The 23,299-nt window shown below is 42.1% G+C and overlaps 1 protein-coding gene across 20 annotated transcripts in view; it reads right to left on the bottom strand.

Moving 5' to 3' along the window:
- KIAA1217 (KIAA1217 ortholog) overlaps positions 1-23,299 on the bottom strand; it is a 269,082-nt gene that overhangs the window by 32,296 nt on the left and 213,487 nt on the right. For 17 of the 20 annotated variants that reach the window (XM_061585853.1, XM_061585854.1, XM_061585867.1 and 14 more), the window contains 3 exons: positions 15,920-16,024; positions 14,991-15,040; positions 7,742-7,905 (listed from right to left, as the gene is read on the bottom strand). In XM_061585853.1, the coding sequence (XP_061441837.1) occupies positions 7,742-7,905; positions 14,991-15,040; positions 15,920-16,024 (319 nt within the window). The remainder of the gene's footprint in view (positions 1-7,741; positions 7,906-14,990; positions 15,041-15,919; positions 16,025-23,299) is intronic. The other 3 variants (XM_061585850.1, XM_061585868.1, XM_061585870.1) reach the window with 1 other exon arrangement.

Raw genomic sequence — 23,299 nt, 5'->3', positions numbered from 1 at the left:
TGCCCCTAGGCTTTGGAATTCCCTTCCTAGGGAGATAAGAATGACCCCCTCTTTGCAGTCCTTCCGCCAACAAGCAAAGACCTTCCTATTCCAACAAGCCTTTGGAATTGAAGGCTAAGGATAGGGCGTGAAGGGTGCTGCATTGCTAATGTCTACTATATCATTTTTAAACTAGTTTGAACTTTTTTAGCTATATTGTGTATGGTTTTAATATTGGAAATAGTTTAATCTTATTTTAATGTAGACTTTGTATGTTTTTAATTATTTGTATTTTTTATCTGGAAGCCGCCATGAGTTCTAGTTTTGGAAAAATGGCGGGGTATAAATAAAGATAATAATAATAATAATAACTACATTTTGAAGTATTATTATTATTATTATTATTATTATTATTATTATTATTATTATTATTATTATTATTATTATTATGGATGACATTTCTATCCTGTCCTTCCTCCCAGAAGGAGCCCAGGGCAACAAACAAGAACAAAACACTAAAAACATCTTAAAACATCTCAGAAACAAAACATCTTAAAAAACAATTTTAAAACAGGCACAGACAGGTTTCTACTTAAAAGTAAGTAAAGGAATGTACATCACCATCTAAAGTGCTCCCCCCGACCATTAAATCCAGAGTCTAAACGAGGGGGGGGTCTTTTTCAGCTGGAGAGCCACATTCCCTTCTGCGCAACCTTCCAGGGGCCACATGCCAGTGGTGGGCAGGGCCAGAGGCAAAAGTGGGTGGAGCAACATATGCAAGTTTTCTCTTTGTACATCACTTTGTACACACACACACCGCTGTCTATCCTCCAACCAGGGAAGCAAGAGGAATGATCAGAGTTGAAGGGTGCCAGGCCAAAACCACTCGAGAAGGGTATGAAAGAGGGCAAGTAATGATGTGGCTGGGAAAGAGGGGATGTCATGGGGAGAATCCCATGGGCCAGAGAGGTATAGAGGGACCCTGGGCCTGAGGTTCTCCACCTCTGATATAAAATAACCTCACTGCGCTATTGAGTCCAGCATTCTAATTCCCACAGGGGCCAAACCAGAAGCAAAACACAAGGAAAAGAAGCCTGCCACACTGCTGCTCTCCAGAAACTGGTACCCAGAACCAGAAGCATGCATCTGAACATGGAGGTTCCATCTAGCCATTCTGATTAGCATCCCCTTTGACAGATTCATCCTCCATTCAGTTGGCAAAATTCCCTTTTCAAGCCATCTCAACGAGTGGCCATCACTGCATCCTGTTGCAGCAAATTCCATAACCAATTCACTCACTCCTGTACTTGCACGTGCCTTTGCTGCCAGGATTGGCTCACAAAAGAATTTACAATTAAAACTGAATAAAAAAAGGTGCAATGCTTTAGAGGATCTGTGGAGGCCTTTATGACTCTCTCTTCTAGTCCCTGGCAGCTGTCATAGCTCAGATTCTCTTTGGGGGCGGGCGGGTGAGGAGCTACGGATAAGACTCAAGGGCTGGCTGATAGTCAAGATGTTGACCCACAGAAGGAACCCTTTTGCTGATTCGCAGAAATCTTCCATTAGCCTGAGCATGAAGAAATGCTTCTTTTTGTCTGTCCTGAAGGTACTAACGATCAATGGCATTGGATGACCTTGGGTCCTAGTATATGAGAGGGAGAAATAAGGTCCCTATACCCACTTTCAAGCAAAGGGTTTGGAGGGTGGCTTTGAAGTACCACATGCAGCCCCCTCCGAGCCTCAGGTACATCATTCATGTGAAATAGTGTGCTGAGGCTGAGCCTCAAACTCTGGAGTCCTAAGTGCTCACCTGTGGGTTGCCCAAGTTTAAGCACACACACTAAACGCTACATGATACCAATGCCACTGCTGCCTTTTATTTAAAACTTGTCTAGCACGCAGGACATACTTCTTGCTTTTACACACAAAGATTATGCGACTGGCCCCGTGGCCAAATTAAAGGGTGGATGGCTGCTCTGGCGGTTTTCCTGATTGGCTAGTAAGTCAAAACTGGGCCAAGCCCATGGGGCTTGGGGGATCCTTTTCAGCCAAAGGGTTGCATTCCCTCATGAGCAATCTTGTGGGGGCTACATGCCAATGGTGAGTGGGGCTAAAGGCAAACGTGGGTGGAGCCACGAACATGACCCTTACCTTGGTGTGATAGGCTACAGTCCAGTCATGTGAAAATCAGAGGTCTCTATGCATATGCATGCACACCTCCATCCAGCAAGCAAGAGGCATTCTAGGACACATTCTAGCCAAGCAAAAGCTCTTGAAGAGGCTGGGAGCAGAGCCAGGAAGTAATGTAACCTGGGGAGACTTCTGAGGGCCAGTGCTGTGAGCCATGCTAGCAGGGAGTGGACCGACGTGCAGGAGGGGGGCAAGGAAGACTGGGACATTCCCGTCAAGAACATTTACTCACGACTTTTTCATACATTCAGAAACATAGGCTTTAGCTTAGATGAAAAGTAAAATAGAAGTCTCAGTCCATCTTAGTTTTTACAGTGATGCTCTCAGCAGAGAGCATCTACCATGCGGCTTCATCCCAGTGGTAGAAGATCAGTAATGGAGAATATTCAAAAACTCCAGGACAAAGGAGGAGGAAGCCAGGTAACTAACCCCACCCATTAGGAAGTTACATCATGGTAAACAGGTACATGGGATATTTGGGGAAACATAAAGTGAACATGCAACATTTGCCTATCCCAACAGAAGCAGCCCCTGCTTTGGATGCTGAAGGGTCACCAGCATCCCAGACACCCTCCAGGACAGACCCCCGGACCAGGTGCCCACTCCTCCACCTGATGCGGCGCCTCTCCCTGCGCCTGCGCCGGACAGTTCTCCCCCCGCAGAGGGAGAGAACGGGATGGAAGCCGAGTCTTGCCTTCACCCAGGTCCGGGAGGCAGATGCGGTGGGAGATTTAACAAACCCTGCTCAGGAGGAGTCAGCACATTCACACACGCCTCCAACTGCGGCTCAGGGCACACACAAGTGGGGGGGGGTCCCAGCCCTACTTAAGCTGGGCGAGGGGGAAAGGTTAGTTGCTGAGTCAATGTCTTATTGCCACCAAGGTTATGAACGGCTACTAGCCACAACAGTTGGAGGCTGTATGCTTCTGAGTACCAGTTGCTGGGAATCACAACTAGGGATGCTGTTGCACTCAGGTCCCACTTGCAGGTTTCCCATAGGCATCTGGTTGGCCACTTTGAGAACAGGAAGTTGGACTCGATGGGCCACTGGCCTGACCCAGCAGGGTTTTTCTTATGTTCTTATGGTGAGTGTACATGTTGGAGATCCTAGCCAGGTGACCCATTTAAAGAGATGTTAATCAAAATATCTCAAATGCAGGCTTTATTACAAACATGCAACTTTTATTGTTTTTAATGGCATATCCTAAAATCTGGCTTGATCTCACTGGGAAGGATTCAGGCTTTTGGGGTTTTCTGGTCTTCCCGCCTAAGCAGAGCACCTGCTGCTGCTGCTGCTTTATACTGCTGTGCTGTGTGCCACCTGTCCTGTCCTGCATCACTGCTGCTGCCGCCATTCTAAACGAGCTTCAAAGCAGCTTTAAGATCAAGAGCGCAAGTCTGACTTCCATGGGACTTCACCTGCCTCAATGACTGCTTTCATTTTTCATTACAAGCCACAAAAAGTGCTTATTGCTTTTTTGGAAGGGAAAGAGGGGGGGGAAAGAGGTCTCTGTGGAAATCAGTGTGGTTGTTTTTATTTGATTTTTCAATTCACAGAACTTGAGCTGTAGCTTTGGAGGAGAGCCACAGCTTAGTGGCAAGTGCACGTGCTTTGGGTGCAGAATGTCTCCAGTTTAATCCTTGGCCATTCTCGCCAAGAAGGATCTAATAGGGCTGGGAAAGTCGTCTGCCTGCAACCCTGGAGAGCCATCACTAGCCAGAGTAGAGAACGTGGGGCTTAAACCAGTGAAGACTGGTCCACGTGGGCGAATGGGGCACCCACCAAACCTATGCAGCTGTTTAGGTTTTTTTTTTGAGCAGCCAGTCATTTAATGACTGTTTTGTATTGCTTTTAAATGGTTTTATGTTGCTGTACCCTTCCTTATGTTTTGCAAGAGGATGGTATATCAATTCTTTTTAAAAAAATAAACAAACAAAACCTCTGCCTGCCTTCTTACTCACAACCTGTCGACTGATTGCCAGCTTCCTCCTCTTTAGTCTGAGTGTTACCTTTGTAGAACTCACCAGGGAGGAGAATAGGGACAAAACTACAATTAATTGGCTCTGCCTTCATCTCCCTGCTTTCCACCATACCTGTCCCACTGGGCACCGGGCACTAGCCACCACTGGCTTAGACAGACCACTAGTCCAACTCAGGATAAGGCAGCTTCAGATATTATAAATCTGAAAACCAAACTGGCAAAGTCAGCCGCTCAGTGCCAACAAGGCACTCAACTACCCACTTTTTAGCACCCATTTAAAACAATGAGCTGGATTTCAAATCTGGGTCAAAACTTGCTGGAGCACCTAACTACGTATCTTACACCCACACAAAGTGCCAGATTTCAAGAACAACTAGAGACTGGATTTCCTTGGCCACTCCAGTTTCTCTCCTGTGCATAGTCAAAGGCATGGCTATGTTGCTGAACCTTGGTTTTATAAACTAAAAGTAACTTCTCAAATAGGATTTGATGTTCCACCCTGGGATTTTCATATGATTGAATTATCTAATTACTCTGCTTTTGTTGCCAGGCGCAGGCTTTCATGCTCCTTTTTGCTTTTTATATAAGAATCCAAAGTGATTGTATTGATAATCCATTTCATTATACTTCTGATATCGTTCCATATACCACTGATCAAGTCAGCGACAAGTATGTTTTAAAAAAAAAGTGCAGGGAGGTCTGTCTAATTTTTGCTCCATCATATTTAATCTGTTACCTTTTAAACTAAAGAAACCTTTTGAAGATCCAGATATGAAGGAAACACTCAAAGAAGAACCAATACTTTTTACTGTAATAAACACACTACCCACTAAAACATCTTTAGACCTTTCCCATAAATATTTACATGCTCCCGTTACTGCCTCTATACCCGAGAACAGAATGAACTATTCTTCTTCGTTATTGTCTGTTGCTTAGGTCACTGAGACTGCATGTCTTAGGGAATCATTCTCTCATTGCATACCTGTGCATTTACTGGAACCAAAGTTCTGCATTACAGAAGAACAAAATTACATCTCCATTATTATAAATGGTCTTAATTCTGTGGATGATAGGAGGGGGGAAAGTGGTTTTTAAGCTGTTTGAAGAAAAAATATTGTCTTCAGATCAGTTTTGTATGGTTCTGTATCATTTAAGAATGTGGTGTCCTCCAGGAATTGTGAAGTACACACACCCATGAGCCCCAGCTAACATGGCCAGTGGTTAGTGATGATGGCAGCAGCAGCCCCAAAAACACACCTGAGAAGAGCCATACCGTAACTACCTCTGCTTCTGAATGGTATCATGCCCTATCTTGAAGGTGACTAACAAGAATTAGGAGTTTTATAAGTGTGCCCTTAAGAGGCTATAATGAAAAAAATAAAACCATATTAAAAGGAGCCCAGAGTAGAGTGGAAAATAGAAGAGACCAAGGAAAATCATTATTTTTAAATAGGAATCCAAACAAAAATACATAAGGGTGGTATTCAGCTAAGACCTACTCAGGGTAGATCTGATGAAATTAATAAATCTAAGTTAGGCATGCCTATGAACTTCAATGGGTCTACTCTGAGTAGGACTAGCACTGAATACCACCCATACATGTGAAACAATTAGCTTTTCTGAACAGAATAGCTTACTATGCAACACAGGAACGGCCAACATGGTGCTCTCCAGATGTTGCTAGATACCAGTTCGCATCATCCTGAACTTTTAGCCAAGTTGACTGAAGTTGATGGGAGTTCAATCACCTTGGCTACCCCTGATGTAATATACAAAGGTCAACACCAAGAGGGAGCTAACTGCTTATCCTGTCCTAACCTAGGAATCGAGTGATTCCCCCCCTTTTTCTCTCTCAGCATTTAAAAAGTATCACAGTAGACAGCATATGGCACTAGCCATCTCCCACTGTAGATCTTTCTGGTTTCACGATTCATGAGTGGTTGTTCTTTAGTTTTAGCTGGGAGATTCTGTGAAAATAGAAAACTACCTACATGTGACTTGCAGGACATGCATCTGCAGTTTATTGGGACTGTTTCCCATTTATCTGGTAGTACAGGAGCCAGTTCCTCTACAGTTTCCTAGGGAAAAACGATAGCCCCCACAGCGGAGTGTGTTTATATTGTTGTCTATGGGCATCTTCCTACAGGGGCCCCCATCAAATATATACTGGAAATCCTCAGATCTATCCTTGGCCCTGCAGAATCCAAATAATGGATGCTATTCTGACAGTAAACCGATGAAAGACACAGCTACAGATGGTCTCAGCAGCTATCCAGACTCAGCAGCATACACACCCACTTTTTAAAAAAATATGACTTGTGTATTTTGAGACTTATATGGTGAAAAGCAGGTCATACATTTTAAAAAATAATAATACAAAAATGATGTGGTAGCAACCTGATAACCATTAGACAAGAGATGGCTTCCCTATGAGGAAATGGCAGGGAGGCCGACCCTTTCGCTTTGGGTGCACATCCTTCCAAACTTAATAGGGAGCCTCCATCTCCCTACTAACACCACTGTGGTGAAAGGTAACCACCCCTGCCTGGAGTTCACTTATGCTTCAGATGAGCACTGTGCATGGTGGTAGCCCCCACCTCTGCAGAGCACTATTGTATGGTGGGGCCAGGAGGGGTGCTAGGAGAGAAAGAAGGGGCACTTCAGTGAAATATGAAAAAGCACTCCTCCATCTGTGCAACACTGAGATTCGTCTTACCTTAGAAATAAGATGCACACAGGCACTCTATTTTCCTTCATTTAAATTAACAGATTTTGTTCAAAAAGGCTAGATTAATCCATGGAGTACTGATAAATTGGCTATAATCCATGACAGCTAAGTGGAACCTTCATGTACAACAGTTGACACCCTACCCCTTGCCCAAACCTTCATGTCCTCCTTTTGAACATCCTAGGGACCTCTGTCTAGATGCTGTTAGAAAATTAATATCATTCTTTTAATCCTCTGTACTGTTGTCCTCCAGATGTTAGTTGGGTGGGACAGACAGACAGACAGACACAGTATACCATAAAGGTTGGATTAATATGTTCCGCAGGGATGGGGAATGTTGCTTGACTTTATCGCCCACCAGCCCCAGCCAGCATGCTCAATGGTCAGGAATGATGGAAGTTGTAGTTCAACAACATCAGGAGGGCCACAGGCTTCCCCACCCCTTCCAACATTCAGTCACTTCATATTTTAAAGATCAAACTGAACTCATAACAAGAAATGCCGTTTTGGCACATAAACTCTAAACTCTATGGGTTTTGCTATTTTGATCCTCCTTTTGCTCTGTAACTGAAGCTTCTAAGTTGACATGTATAGTAAAAGATATTAACAAGTGCACAGTCTTATCAGGAAAACAACTTCCAGAGGGGTATCCATGTTAGCTTGTTGCAGTAAAAAACAACAGCCTTGCAACACCTTAAAGACTAGCAAATTTATTGTGCCGCAACAAATTTCATTGTGTCTTATGCCACAATAAATCTGTTAGTCTTTAAAGTGCCACAACAAGACTGTCTGTTGCTTTAAAAGTGAAAAGGTGACCAACATAGGCACCTCTCCTTCTGCAAGCAAAAAGATGTAATAATACCTGTAGCTGCCTCATCTGGTGTAGCTGGTGACGGAGATCTGACACGTTGCATTTCATGTCAAAGAGGCTGACTTGCATGGTCGTGGAACCAACCGGCATAACACTGGCAGTGGCAGCCTCAGAGGCTAGCAATGAGTTCTTTCCACTGGACACATGAGTAGATCCTGAAAATAAACAACAGCAAATGATTTTGTTAAGATTAGTAAAGCTTCAGCCACCTTCTCTCTCTCCTGTTTCTATCATAAAACATTAAGGCTCCTACAGATCACTTAATTTACTTGATGGTGCAAAAGCAAGATCACAGATTATTCTCTTGTGTCCTAGACTGCCTCCCTTTTAATTCAATAGCTGACTGATCTGCTGATAAAGAACAGAGTGTTAATAATGACAGAAATAGAGGAATCAACACATGATAATTGCAGTTTACCGTGTTCAAAATGAGTTGCTAAACCAAATTGTTTTTCCCCCTTACGCTCACATATCTGATGGAACCTGATGATCATCAGTTTAGTCCACAGCACTCAGACAAGCTCACCAATAAATCCATCATAGCCTTGTTTTGAATATTCTACAAGCAGACAGAAATCCATACAGAAAAACCAGCAGTTCAAATGACTGTGTCATTCTTCACATTGCAGGTGGCAACTAACTCACCTCCTGCGTCACCCCATAACACAGCTTTTCTCCTTTCTAGCACTCTCAGGGATTTCAGCCTCGAAGGGAGGACACAAGTAGAAAAGGCCTACAGGGCTATGCCTTTAGCCTCACACGTATTGTTGTACAGCTCCTTTTCTCTGTGTGTGAGAATGTTCAACTCTTTTTTTTTATCCTGATGGCTGGCATGGTTTCTGCTATTCGTTGTTGCTTTCAGTTCCATTTCCCTGCCCCCACCTAATTACTGCTTAATCTTCTTTAATCACTCACATGAGCTATCCCAGCCAATCAGGGACCACATTATGAGTAAGACAACATTGCAACTCTGTGTAATGTCCCTGATTTGACTGCATGTTATGCTCATGGAGGGCAAACAAAAGCACTTCAGGAAATATTGCTCTCACTCTCAAGAAATTACCAAAAGGAAGGGAGCACTTTTTGACACTGCCAAAAATGAAAGCATCCCCCCTTTTTTGCTCAGCTCTAGGACTGTCATAATGCTTAGATACGGTTTGTTTTCCCTTTGTCATAGCCTGGCCATGGTTTATCCTCCAGACTTGATTAGTGTGAAGTGTAACAGGCGGGCTGCCTGTGAAGACTTCTCTGGAGCTTCATTTAGTTCAGAATACAGTGATAGACAGATAACTGAGGCCAGCCACAGGGGACTGGCATTATAGCAGTCCTGAAAAACCTTCAGCGACTGCTAGTCCATTTCTAGGCACAACTGAACAAGCTGATGCTTACCTTTAAAGCCTAGGAATTGGGTACCTCAAGGAATGGAAGAGCTATGGTTTGACTTAGATGCAATCTGAAACCAGGCTCATGGTTTAGCTCTCCCAGACAAACCAGGAGCTGTAAACCTGAAAGACAAACCTTGGTTACAGCTGGACATAGCTAAACCACGAACCTGGGTACGGATGACATGCCAAGCCAAACCACAGCTTAACTTAGTGCAGAGCAGCAGCAAAACAACCAGAGAAGAACAAAGCAGTGGCGGCTGGTGGCTCCATGTCAGTGGGGCAGTGGAATCTGTTCAGGGTTTTAGTCTGAACTTCCAAGGAGCTGTCCAAAGTTAGAGAGCTCCTTGAAAGTTCAGACTAAAACCCGGAGAGAATTCTACTGCCCCACTGACATGAAGCCACCAGCCGCCACTGGAACAGAGGCCACAATCTCCTATCTGGGAGCCCACATGATTGCTCATTCATGCCAAACCATGATTTGGCTTAACATTATGTACAAGCCTGGCCTCTCTCTCACCACAGTTTTACTGTACATTTGGGATCTTAATTAGGGCTACGGTGAAAAATGTGGGAGTAGCGCCTACAGACATGTTCACCCTTCTCACTGCAAGCATGAAGGGGGAACAAGAGGACAGGGCTAATATGTCTTAAGTAATCTGAACCAAAAAGTTGCACACCTAATACCAAGAGCTTTCTGTCTCTAAAACCCTGTTTCCTCCCATTCATTATCATCAGATGTGATCCAGAATTTTGTGTTGCATGTGGGCAGTTGCAGTGGGATAACCTTAAAAGCAGTTGCAACAGATTCCTTTCTTGGCTGGTTAAAGCCATGCCTCCATTTTGCAATCCAGGCACGAGGCTTAGCTATGCCCTCCAATAAAAAAAAACCTAAGCGTAGCACAGAATAGTGATAAGCAGATTTTTTTTCACTGCCTCAAGCTGCAGTTGCCTTGACATTTTAACATCAATGAGATCACAGATGGGCTTGATACCAACACACAAAATCCACATGTTGCCTGCCTGTCACTCAGCTGACGAACTTTTGAAGGAGTTTCCCATTCAGAAAGGGGAAATGAGGGCAGGGAAAAACAGCCATGTCTGTTCCTCTGTGACTATTCACATGTTGCCAGCTGGCATTTACTTGGGACTAATTTTTCAAGGGTACAAAAAGAAGCACCATCATCTTCCCAAGGGAGAAATGAAAATGGCAGATGCACATTCCTTCGCTGTCTGCCACACCCACCCATCTCTGCCTACTTCCTAAAACATCTAACCGCAGGCAGCATGGATTTTGGGACAGCAGCTCAGGAAAAAATATTGCACGAGCACAAGGCTGAGTACATAGTCATCACAGCAAGTACTGCATTCACTGTAGAACATGATGCTTTCACATAAAACCAAAGTTAAGCCAATTCAGACAGATTCACGAATAGGCAAAAAACCCAGCAACTCTCAGCACCCTTCACAAACTACCTTTCCCAAAATTCTTTGGGGGAAGTTATGACTGTTTAAATAGAATAAATATCTGGTGTAGATGTGGCCAGGGACAGCTTTGGTTTAAATTTGGATTCGGCTCTACGTGTGTCTGCTGTAGAATAGCAAGGTGTGGGCAACCAGGAAAAATAATACTGTTCACAATGTTTTCCTTTTAGAAAGGAAAGGAGCTTTCTTTCTGCCCAGTGCCCAACTACCCAATATCCTCCCCTCCCTCCCACTTACTCCTCCCCCTCCTTGCCCCTCCCCCAGTTCAGTTTCACCTATCCTAAGCATGATTGCGCAGGAGTAAATCCCATTGAATTGAATTTGTTGTTATGTGCCTTTAAGTCGATTACAACTTATGGCGACCCTATGAATCAGTGACCTCTAATAGCATCTGTCATGAGCCACCCTGTTCAGATCTTGTAAGTTCAGGTCTGTGGCTTCCTTTATGGAATCAATCCATCTCTTGTTTGGCCTTCCTCTTTTTCTACTCCCTTCTGCATTATTGTCTTTTCTAGTGAATCATGTCTTCTCATTATGTGTCCAACGTATGATAACCTCAGTTTCATCATTTTAGCTTCTAGTGATAGTTCTGGTTTAATTTGTTCTAACACCCAATTATTTATCTTTTTTGCAGTCCGTGGTATGCGCAAAGCTCTCCTCCAACACCACATTTCAAATGAGTGGATTTTTCTCTTATCCGCTTTTTTCACTGTCCAACTTTCACATCCATACATAGAGATCGGGAATACCGTGGTCTGAATAATCCTGACTTTAGTGTTCAGCGATACATCTTTGCATTTGAGGACCTTTTCTAGTTCTCTCATAGCTGCCCTCGCCAGTCCTAGCCTTCTTCTGATTTCTCGACTGTTGTCTCCATTTTGGTTAATGTCTGACATGTTCATTGTCAGTCAAATTCTTGACAAGTTCAATGTCCTCACTGTCAACTTTATAAGCATGCAAATTATCAAAACTGCCCTCCCCTCCTCCTCCCCCCTATTCCCTCCCACCAATTCTCCCAAGCTATACATGAAGAGGACTGGACTAGGAGTCTTCTACCAACTCTTGGCACCCTTCACAAACTACACTTCCCAGGATTCTTTGGGGGAAGCCATGACTGTTTAAAGTGGAATAAAGGTCTGGTGTGGGTGTGGCCCCCTGAATAGCCATGCCAAACAGCTGTTAGTCTGGCTTTTAGAACACTGACAGCTGGTTCTTACTGAGCATACCTGTGCTATCATAGACTCAAATGTTAAATTTCTTTAATTAAAATCAGAATTGCATTTTTTTAACTTTTAAACTGCAGAAGGTAACGTTCAGAGTATGGGGCAAGGTTAGTAATAGGATGACATGTACTGTGTGATTATTAATTAATTTCAACAAATTATGAGACCACTGACAGAAAAAAATCCAACAGCGGTCTGGATTTTTCTCTCTTGTTTTACACTTTGAACTCTAGATTCTCTCTGAGTGTTTTGTATATCACCATGAAAACGTACGGGTTTATTGAGGCAAGCATTTCTGAGTTCAGGACTATACGTTTTATAAGATTTTGTTTTGAAATGAGCTTATGGAAAGCAACAGAATGGCATGGGGAGTATTTTCAATTTAACATGGAGGAATGTGAAAAATCCGTGCTGGCTATAGTATACAGCCTCTCTAGTGGCTGTATAATAAATAGACAGACATAGATATGGATATAAGTATATAAATATACAACAACAGATGCTTCATAAACAGCAAGAAAAAAGGAAATCCACTGAGATCATAAATTCAAACATTAATAAAAGCCATGCTCATGTGGTTGCTGGGAAAAATAGCTTTCTGCAGGAAACACAGTCCAATCCCAGGTCGAGAGCTACTGAGTACATGCTCCTTCTTCTTCACACTTTTAAACTCCTGCAGCTGCCTTTCTTGAGAGAACCCCACTCCAGGAAAAAAAGAGGCCACTATAAACAAGAAACAATGTATTTTCTGAAACACTTCATGAAATTCTAACCTTCTGCACAGTCCTGGAAAAGCAGCCCCATTAACCATAAAACAAAACAATGAAACAGAAGCACTGGAAGGCTGCAGGTTTCCTGTTTATTGTTATACATGTTCAAATTCTACTCCTTTTTCCCTTCAAAAGCATGATTGCACCAACTGGTTTTTCACATCCATCCCCCCAAAACAGCACACAGAAGACCTAGTCTGGTGGATTTGCACCTCATCCCAAGCTGTGTGAATAAAAACAGGAAAAGGGGAGCACAAAATAGGGAGATAGCACCTCATTAACAGATCTTCCAGTGATTCATCTTCCTGGTCATGGAACCTTTGTGGCTGATTTTACACAAATACTATACAAGATTCACCCATCTGCCATAGGCACTTTGCTAACTTTTCTTTCTTGTTTGAAATAGCTAGAAGGCATTCTTCATCAAACTTACTGATAAGGACTAAACTAAATGAGATAAAACTCACTCAGATGAGTATTTGCATGAATGGGTTTGTGTGTGTTTGTTTTAGATTAAATAGTCAGTGTGGATGGTATGATCTCGATTGGTCCCCTGGCAGGGAGCAGGGGGGCTTTAAAAATCATGGCTTGTTTTAACTATGATTTGGCGTTATGCCCAAACTGAACAGCTTTGCTTAACCATATTTTTTTTTGCCACCCCAGATGCTCATCAAGCTACAAAGGTACAAGGCAGGAGCTGGAAAACAAACAAACCATGCTTGCTTGCTCATAAGTGGGATGACTCATGGTTTGTTGAACAAACCATAGCTAAAACAAACTATGGCTTAGTTTATTATAACCTAATATTTTAAGTGCTCCCCACTCTTATGAGTAAAGAGAAGTCCAAGGCATTACGACAGGGTTTAGTTTCCTTGGACGAGATTAAGGCCACATCCCCACATTATGTTTAAGGCACTATTATTTATTTATTTATTGTACTTATATATTGCCCCATAGCCGAAGCTCTCTGGGTGGTTTACAGTAACTAAAAACATTAAAACAAATATACAAATTTAAAAACACATCTTTTAAGAACCATTGAAAACACAATTTAAAAATTTAAAACAATTTAAAACACTTTGACTATTATACCACTTTGACAGTCACAGCTTCCCCCAAAGAATTCTAGGAACTGTAGATTGTTAATGATACTGAGAGCTGTTAGGAGACTCTTACTCCCCTCACAGGACTATAATTCCCCAAGTGGTTTAACAATCAATCCCTCTTCCCAACAAGCTCTGGGAATTGTACCTTTGTGAGAGGAATAGAGGTCTCCTAACAGCTCTCAGCACCCATATCAAGCTACAGTTCCCAGAATGATTTGGGGAAAGCCACGACTGTTTAAGTTAGTATGATACTACTTTAAATGTATAGTGCGGATGTGTGCTGAGTGAGAAAGCACTGGAGACTTAGAGGCTGCATTCACATATTCACATATGTTAAGTCACAGTTTAGCATGACATGAAAAAGTCTAGGTGAGCCTTGGACTTATATGTTCCACTCTTTCTCCTCCTCCAATGTGGGCAAAAGGAGTTCAGTTTTTTTGCTTCTGCTTAACCAGAGCTTGGAAGTGTTACATTTTTGAACTACAACTCCCACCAGCCCCAGCCAGCATGGCCACTAGGTTGGGCTGATGGGAGTTGTAGTTCAAAAAAGTAACTTTTCCAAGCTCTGTGCTTAACCACAGTTTGTTATTTCAGCCAAACCAACAAACTGCTGTTAATATTAACTGTAGTTTGTTTGAAGCAACTCAATAAAACCACAGCTTGAAGTTAATTTAAAACAGGCTAAAGGTTAATGTTAACCATAGTTTGTTGGATTCAGATGACATAATAAACTGCAATTCAGAAAAAAAAACCAAAGCAAAAGCTTACCAACTCCTCCACCTTATGGGAGAATGAGAGGGGATGGAGGAGCACAACATCTCTAAACTATGGTTTAGCACCACATGTGAACACAGTCACTGTGTCTTTGATTTGCTAAAAATATAAGCAGAACCTATTGGAAGTAAATAGACTCCTCAAAAACAGCCTGCAGCTAATCATGCTTCAAATTTCCAAAAAGCAAAGCACCCCAAGGATGCTTCAGTTTTAGTCAACTCTAGCTAAATATATTTCCTCTCTTTTCTCTCTCCAAATCCAAACTGTGAAAACACCTTCTAGCTGTAGAACCCTAGGTTAATATACTGTCTTCCTGGTTAGCAAATTCAAACTTGCCCTTGCTGTCCCACTGTCTGTAGTTCAGACTCTGATGGCTGTAACATCTTAAAGACTGGAGCAATCAAGGAACATTTAGCTCTTTTGTTAAGTGCCTGACCTCCCTTGAAGTGAAAGCTGTATTAAACCACCTTCTCCTAATGCTATAGCATAAAAGGTCTTACCTGGCTTCTCAGCATTACTTTTACTGGATACATTTTTCACCATCTTCTCACTAAATGGAATAAAAACGGGGGGAAATTATGCAAGTCTGATTGTTGTCAGCAAACCAACTGTCAATAAATCAACTATCAAGAATTTTGCTTATAATCACAACCCGAGCTACATTAAAACATTTCGTCTAGTATACAGACTGCACTTGAATTTAAAATCTGGTAAGGTCTAGGATCTGTTATTTAATACAAAGCTTTAAACATCCAGAGGAGCACTGTTAGTTGTCCCCCTTGTCTCTGAAGCCCACCTGGTTTCAACTAGAAGCCAGGCATTCAGTGTTGCCAGGTCCATGCTGAGGAACACTCTCCCAGCAGAGATTCAACAGGCATCCTTGCTGTTAAACCCTCAGACATCTCTTGAAGATTTCTATTAATGCTGATAGGCCTATTCAGATTTTTTTACAAATTATTATTTTGATGAGCCAGTCATTTTTGTGATTTTGTATTCCCCCCCCCCAGTGGTATTTTATGTTGTGTACCGCCTTGATATTTTATGTGTGCGGGCGGTATATAAAGACACGTATAAATAAATCAATAAAACAAGGATAGATTTCCTTCACAAAATATATACATTTATTTGCTTCATTGATTGTAATGCCAAGAATAATGTAGCTAAATCTCTATGCATTGTGCATATTTTTCTCCTTGCTGAACTGGATTTTTAAGCCATTTTTAAAAAGCTGAAAAATGAAAATATCTGGTTGGCAATACTCCGTTCTGAGCAAAAAGTCTGACTCAAAAGAAGCCAGTGGCAACCATTTCCGGTAGCATCCTCCATGGGGTGCAAGATTCTGCCCTAAGACTGCCTGGGATATTTGCCCCCTGCGGTGATCAATGAAATAATTACAGGGAAACAGATTTAATGAATTCTTTTGTTTTACCTAGAAGCATCTTTGCTATTACTTGTATTTGGCCCTTTTAAAAGCGCAGACTGAACAAGACCAGTTAAACTGGCAATCTGTTTCTCCATGGCTTGCATCCTCTCTCTGTAAGACAAGAGAATTGTTTGTTAAAGCCAAATGTATTTACTTTCAAGACTTGATTTTTCTAGGTGACCCAGGATCATGAAATTGGAAAGACACCATGGAATTTGCTCAGTGCTCCCAGGCATTTATTTGCATGTACCTTGTGATAAGAAGACCAAACCACTATATCCTTTGAAAAAGAAAGTGCTGCATGACTAAAACCAATAGACATTACAACAGCCACAGCTGCCCCTTTATAGTCTCTACCTGCCTTTTACGCAACTTACTGAGTTCTGATCATCTCTTCTATAGGCTATCATAGCCTCTTTTTTACAGGTCTTCTCTCCCTCCTGCTGTGTCTCTCTGGCAAAGTCATAATCTCTTTCTTCCTTTGTTACAGTCACACAACTCTTTGCACGTTTCTACACTGCCTGCCTGCGATTCTCCACCACCAACTGCAAACTTCAGTTACTTTGAGAAGTTCCTCATCTTTTCTCCCCCAGCCTATACTTCCTCTCACATGCCCCTGTAACTCTCAGCCTCCACTCCATGTAACATCTCCTGGTTTGGGCTTCCTCAAGTCTTTTTTGATACTCCTATCCTTTCACTATGCAACAGTATCCTCTAGCCAGTGGTGGCTGGTACCTATTGAGAGTGGTACAAGTGGAAGATGGGAGGTCAACAGAAGTTGGAGCCAAAGGCCATCTAGGTAGAGCCACCTAATTCAAGCTTTGCCCCCATCCTCCTCCCTGCTGAGTTTTATGGGGGCAAACTGAGACTGAGGAGCAGGTGGCAGCCAAGCCCATCCCTTTAAGCTGGTTGTAAGAATGCAGGGAGGTGGGGACTGGCTGAGGGCAGACTGAGGAAGGGGTGGAAAGATCTGTCAATTTCAGTTCTCTTTGTGTCTAATTTTTTCCAGTCTTAAATTCAGTTCTCCACATTTCTGGAGCAATTTGTGTGTGTTTTTAAAGAAAATCCTTATGAAATTCTTCAGTATCTTAGTGCCTATTTCTCCTAATAAACACATTTTTGTATGCCCAATGCACACATTTTTGCAAGCAGCATCTTCTAATATAATGCATTTTTGTTTGTTATTTTCACGGAGGCATTAGTTTTGATGCACATTTCCCCCTAATATATGCATTTTTGTAAACACTGTTTGGAGAACTGCATCACAAAATTTGGATAAGTGCAAATTCCAAAGAGTGACTGTGTTTTGGTTCTCATATTGTGAAAAGTGAAAGTGAACTGAATTGAATTTCTCCCCCATCCCTAGTCTGAGGTCAGTAGGGTACTCCATTCACCCTAATGGACTAGCATTTAATGCCTCTAGCCCTGGCACAGTATCAGTATTCAGTTTTTCAGCAGCCCTTGAACCCAGAACTTGGGGGGATGACAGGCACACATCCAGCCTGGTCAAAGAAGGGAACAGCAAGGAGACGAGCCACACTAGAAAAGAAGCCTCTTAAGCCCTCCCTGTTGACCTCTGCCTCAGTCACCCCACACATTCCTCTGTTGTTTCCTTGGGTCTATTTTTTAGATTTTAAGCCACTTGGGGATAGCGACCTGCCAAGCCTGTTCTTTGTAAAGCACCACAGAGGTATATGTTTAGTCGCAGTAGGTCAGAGGAAGCCAGAGCAGAACAGAGCACGTAGGTGGGTCAAGAACTGCTCCAATGCACTTCCAGTGTTCTCCAAACGCTCTAAGAGCTCCAGTGAAAGACTGCCAAACATGGGATTGTGAAAGAGGCCGCAGAGACCTATGTAAAAATCTACCTGATACAGCCTTGGATACCCTGAACACAGGAAGCTCCCTTATACTGAGTCCCTTAGTCCATCTAGCTCAGTATTCAGACAGGGGTCTCTCTCTCAGCACTACTGGAGATGCCGGCGATTGAACCTAAGACCTTCTGCATGCAAGGCAGATGTTCTTACCACTGTGCTACAGCCCTTCCCCATTGAAACACTGCCTGGTTCTGCTGTTTTCATACAGTTTGGTTACCTTTACTTTTATTTAATTTGTACACTGCTGCGCTGCAGGCAAAAATTGGTGGGTGCTCGGGTGGGAGGCAAAAATGCTTGGGGGCTAGCCCTGCTGCACAGGTCAGAGGTTTGCCACCTCTGCACTAAACAAACAGACAAGCAAAGCAATCTTAACAGCAACAGTCCAGAGCAGATCAGGTGATCTCCTAATGTTTATAAGGTCTTCTGGGTCAGCTCTGTTTGCTGTTAGCTAGTTTGTGCTATCAATAGACTGCCTTTACATCGCCTGGCATTCTTTCCAACTTAATAGCAGCCAATTCATGCTCCTTCTTCAGGTTGTCCATCGAAACCATTTCCTGAATGACCCCAGCTTCATCTTGCCTTCACCTCCTTTGCCACCTGACTTTTTCTTATGCCATTTTCACATTCAGTCTCTGAACTCTCACCCCTTTGGCGGTTCTTTTAGTTTGTTTCAATTGATGCTAGGTGTAGAAGAGCTTCAAACTTTATCTGTTCTGCCACCAAACAGATCAAGATTTGCTTTAACGTTAACCACTTTTGACTGATGGTTTTGAACAAATCTTACGATGAAAGTGATCCCTCCAAGTACAGGGACAACTGGCACAATTGTGGATTTATTTGTAGTGTGTGCTTATTCTATGCCAGTGGTTCCCAAACCTTTTTACCCATTGACCATTTGAAAATTGCTCAGGACCTTGGTGGACCACTTAATTATTTCTGGACCTGTTTCAGTAATTGTAACATGTTGTGCTAGATGCGGTATGATTTTTAACTGTATTTTATTGCTTCTTTTATTTCTTATATTGTATTTTTTGTTTTACAGTTGGAGTTCTCTAGAATGGTTTAAAATGCAGTCTTTTACTGTGCAATAATCTTGATTGTTGCAGAATAAAACACCATACTAGGCACCATACATAGGCAGCAATTTGCTTTTTTAGATGGATAAGGGCCATAGCTCAGTGATAGAGCATCTGCCTTGCATGCAGGAGGTCCCAGGTCCAATCCCTGGGATTTCCAGGAAGAGCTGGGAGAAACTCCTGCCTGAAATCCTGGAGAGCTGCTGCCAGTCAGTGCTGACAATACTGATCTAGACCAATGGTCTGACTCAGTATAAGGCAACTTCCTATGTCTCTATAAATTTCTGTCTAATGCTTTTGTTTTAATCTGCTGTACTTGTCACTGTTTTTATTACATCTTTCTTATTATTAAAGTTTTCATTGTATTTTATGGTTGGTTTTAATTGTTTTCAGCTGCCCTGAATGGCACTGTAGGCATCAGAAAGGATGATTTTAATATATATATATGTAAATAAATAAATAAAATACTATAAGCCGAGCCTTAAAATTATGCAGCTGTAGCAATTACGTTTGGAAGCAGGCATATGTTGTTCAAGCTGTAGCCACAATAGGTGCTTAAAACACAAAGTGAACTATACTCATCTATTTGCTTCTGGATCAGGATGGAGCTGACCTAATTCACAGGCTTGTATTCACAGACTTGTAAATCAGTTAACAATCAGACTGCACGCTTCTCTGAATTTTGCAATGCAGTTTTAGTTTAAAAATGCATACAAAACATTTCAGGTCTAAAATGTGTACAAAATGCTTACTATGGGGCAAAGTCTGTACAAAAATGCATAACATTTAAATGTCATTTTTGGTGCAGTCTCAGCCAATTCAATCTGATGATCATGTCCTCTTTGGGTGGGGCAGAGTATCACTGAAAATGACTACTCCCTAATGAGTCCCCTTTGAGGTCAGCATGCAAGGGCTGAATAGCAAAATTCTCTGAGGGCTAGGAGGAGCAGTCTTCTCTGGAGCACCTCTGCAAAAGGGGTCCATCTTAATCCACATTTAGATTACTGCAATGTGCTCTACATGGGGCTGCCCTTGAAAATGACTTGGAAACTTCAACTGGTCCAAAAATGCAGCAGCCAGATCACTGGCTGGGGTTCCATTTAGATCTAATATAACCCCTGTTTTAAAATAGTTTGCCAGTTTGTTCCTGGGCCCAATTCAAGGTATTCTCGTTAGCATTTAAAGTCCTAAATGACCTAGGTTCCAAATATCTGAAAGATTGCTTCCTTCCCTATAGACCCTCTCAGGTTCTGAGATCAACAAAGGGGCCCTTTCAATAGTTTCACCACCCTCAGAATCTGGGGGGGGGTGGCCCAGAAGAAGGCGTTTTCTGTTGTAGCCCCTTAATTGTGGAACTCCCTCCCCACAGAGGAGCATCTGGCAACTTCACTGTACAGTTTTTGGTGAATGCTGAAGACAGACCTCTGTACCCTGGCCTTTGTCACCTGAGATGCATATTAGTAGGAACCACTCTATATTTTGTGATGATGTTATTTTAAGTTATTTTTAGGTGTTTTTAATTATGTATTTTAAACTGTTGTAACCCACCCTGGGACCTCAGGGTAAAGAGTGAGCAACACTATTATTGTTGTTGTTATTGTTATTGTTCCAACAACAACAACAAAATAATAATGAACCTTCTTGCCTTGCTTCTGTTCAGGCCAAATAGCAGAAACCATTTTAAAGAGCAATACAAAAGGCCACTCCCTTAGTGCAATTGATTGCCTTCCAGAAAGCCTGGAGTTGGCAAAGGTAGCCGAGAACAGCCAGAGTAACAAGTCCACGCCCTTCCTTGAGGAAGCTACTTCTCCCAACTGTGTGTGGCACGTACTCATCAAGCAGCGTAGTCCCTTAGCAACACAGGGTGAGTCTTGGATACTTTCCAGTTTTTCTGGGCAGAGTTATTCTGTTCCAAGACCATCTTCCTTCTCTGTTTGTTTTTGAAAATGTGCCTGTTGTGCCTAAAAGAAGCACAATGGTCACAAGCCTGTCTCCCTCTGGAGTCTAATAACAAAGTACTCCCTTTCAACTTCCCTTTGCACTGACAGCTGTCTTTCTTATGGTTCCACTGAGGCTCAGGCATGGAACAAACCTCGTCCTGTCTTACAACTAGCCTGGGGTCATTCGGAACAAGACATTAGTACATGTTGCTAAATTGATCTCCGCCTATCATGCTGAAATTATCTGAGCACTGCTTATGTGTTCTTTCCTTCTGTTTTACTTTTGCATTGAAGAGGAGCCACATCATGTCTGATGCAGGCGTAAACCAGAATGTCAGTCATTAAATCTTCAATTTAAGTTTCTATATTTCATTTGTCTATGATAAACCAGAACTATCAGTAGAAGCTAAAATTATGAAACTGAGGTTATCATACTTTGAACACATCCTGAGAAGACATGATTCACTAGAAAAGACAATAGTGCTTGGAAAAAACAGAAGGGAGTAGAAAAAGAGGAAGGCCAAACAAGAGATGGATTGATTCCATAAAGGAAGACACAGACCTGAACTTACAAGATCTGAACAGGGTGGTTCATGACAGATGCTACTGGAGGTCACTGATTCATACGATCGCCGTAAGTCGTAATCGACTTGAAGGCACATAACAACAAAAATGTCTACATACACCCCTATTACATATAGATAGATGAAGTACCTTGGAAGTGTGTGAGCAGTATGGAGGACTAGCAGCCTCTTATATATGTTATTAAGAAAGAGGTCCAATTATTTATTACTATTTTATCATAGTAAAATTTATTATAAATTCAAGCTATATCGGGGGGTGGGGGGTGGAGAGAGGCAGTGAGGGTAGAGGACCACGATTTACAAACTGAAGATTGCATTAGAGAGAGGGTGGAATTTCTGGAAATGGGAGGGCAGTTCAGAAAGGAATTCTTCCATTTAGAAAAGCTGGAACAATTACAAGCTGAGTCAAACTCTGCTCTGAACTTCAGCTCAGCTTGTAATTAAACCTTGGATTCACATGATCTCTTTTCTATTCCTTCACACTTGTGAAACAGGAGACTGAATAATCCAGTTTCTCTTTAGAACTAACCACAGTTCCCCATGATGTCCAAACTCACGGAGGCGTAGTTCTCTGAGGGCTAGGAGGAGCAGTCTTCTCTGGAGCACCTCTGCAAAAGGGGTCCATCTTAATCCACATTTGGATTACTGCAATGTGCTCTACATGGGGCTGCCCTTGAAAATGACTTGGAAACTTCAACTGGTCCAAAAATGCAGCAGCCAGATCACTGGCTGGGGTTCCATTTAGATCTAATATAACCCCTGTTTTAATTATTGCTAGTTCACAAATCAGGATCTTGGTTCAGCTTAGCTAGCCACATTTCTTGAATTCAGACATTATCTTAGCTTCACTTGAAACAACTATTGTCTTCTAGAAAAAATCACTCCACTGTAATCTCTTATAAGAGAAACAGACAAGAAGCAGCTCCATAAGATATATTTATTGTTTATCTATACCAGGAGTTCCCAAACTGTGGTCCGTGGACCACCAGTGGTTCGTGAGCTTCATTCAAATAGTCCATATCATGCCTGTGGATTTGTGGTTGAAGATGGGAAATGGCACATCCATCACATTAGATATTCATATTGATTTTTAACTGTATTTTAATTGCTTCTTTTATTTCTTACATATTGTATTTTATTGTATTTCTTGTATTGTATTACAATTTTAAATCTATGGAATTCAAATTGCAGTACAATAAAAATACAATATATAAGAAATGAAAGAATAAATAAAAATACAAATCCAGCATCTAGTACATCGCATTACAATTGCTATAACAGGCAGAAAAATCATTAAGTGGTCCACCAAGACCCTCAGCAATTTTTGAGTAGTCCATGGGGGAAAGAGTTTGGGGACCACTGCTCTATAATGACTACTGCTCTATACTGTTTCAGATTACTGGAAGGTCGGGGTGGAGGGGGAAAGAGGGTTAAATATTGCAGTGATCCCACACACAATGTATTCCATGCACACATACATACAGAAGTAGCCTTGAACCTTCTTGCAAACATGCCCCTTTTGTATGTATATGGAGTATTTCTATCTGGGGGAAGTATTTGCCCACTTGATTCCATCATGTGTTGGTTGAAACGGTGAAGACCACTGACACATCTGCCTGCTGGATTGAGCTCCTAGCCTTGATGGGATTGATAATCTGCGGGAAAACTAGAATTAGCATTTCAGCTTGGGACTACTTTGCATTTGCTATTTTAAACCATTGCAAACCAAATTGCTTTTACAGTGTTATGAAATAAACATTAAGACTCTGGAAACTTTGCAAAAGCTTCTGAGGTTAGACAGCAAACTAATCTGTGGAAATGGTTTTTTTTTGCTCTCCAAAGAATCTTTTTAAATGGCTTCATAGCCACAAAAAGTTCTTTGAGGGGAAAAAGAAAGTAGTAAGGTGGTTGC

Source organism: Rhineura floridana, chromosome 10 (genome assembly GCF_030035675.1).
Source record: "Rhineura floridana isolate rRhiFlo1 chromosome 10, rRhiFlo1.hap2, whole genome shotgun sequence".
Taxonomy (NCBI): Eukaryota; Metazoa; Chordata; class Lepidosauria; order Squamata; family Rhineuridae; genus Rhineura; species Rhineura floridana.
This window is presented reverse-complemented; position numbering and strand designations above follow the sequence as displayed.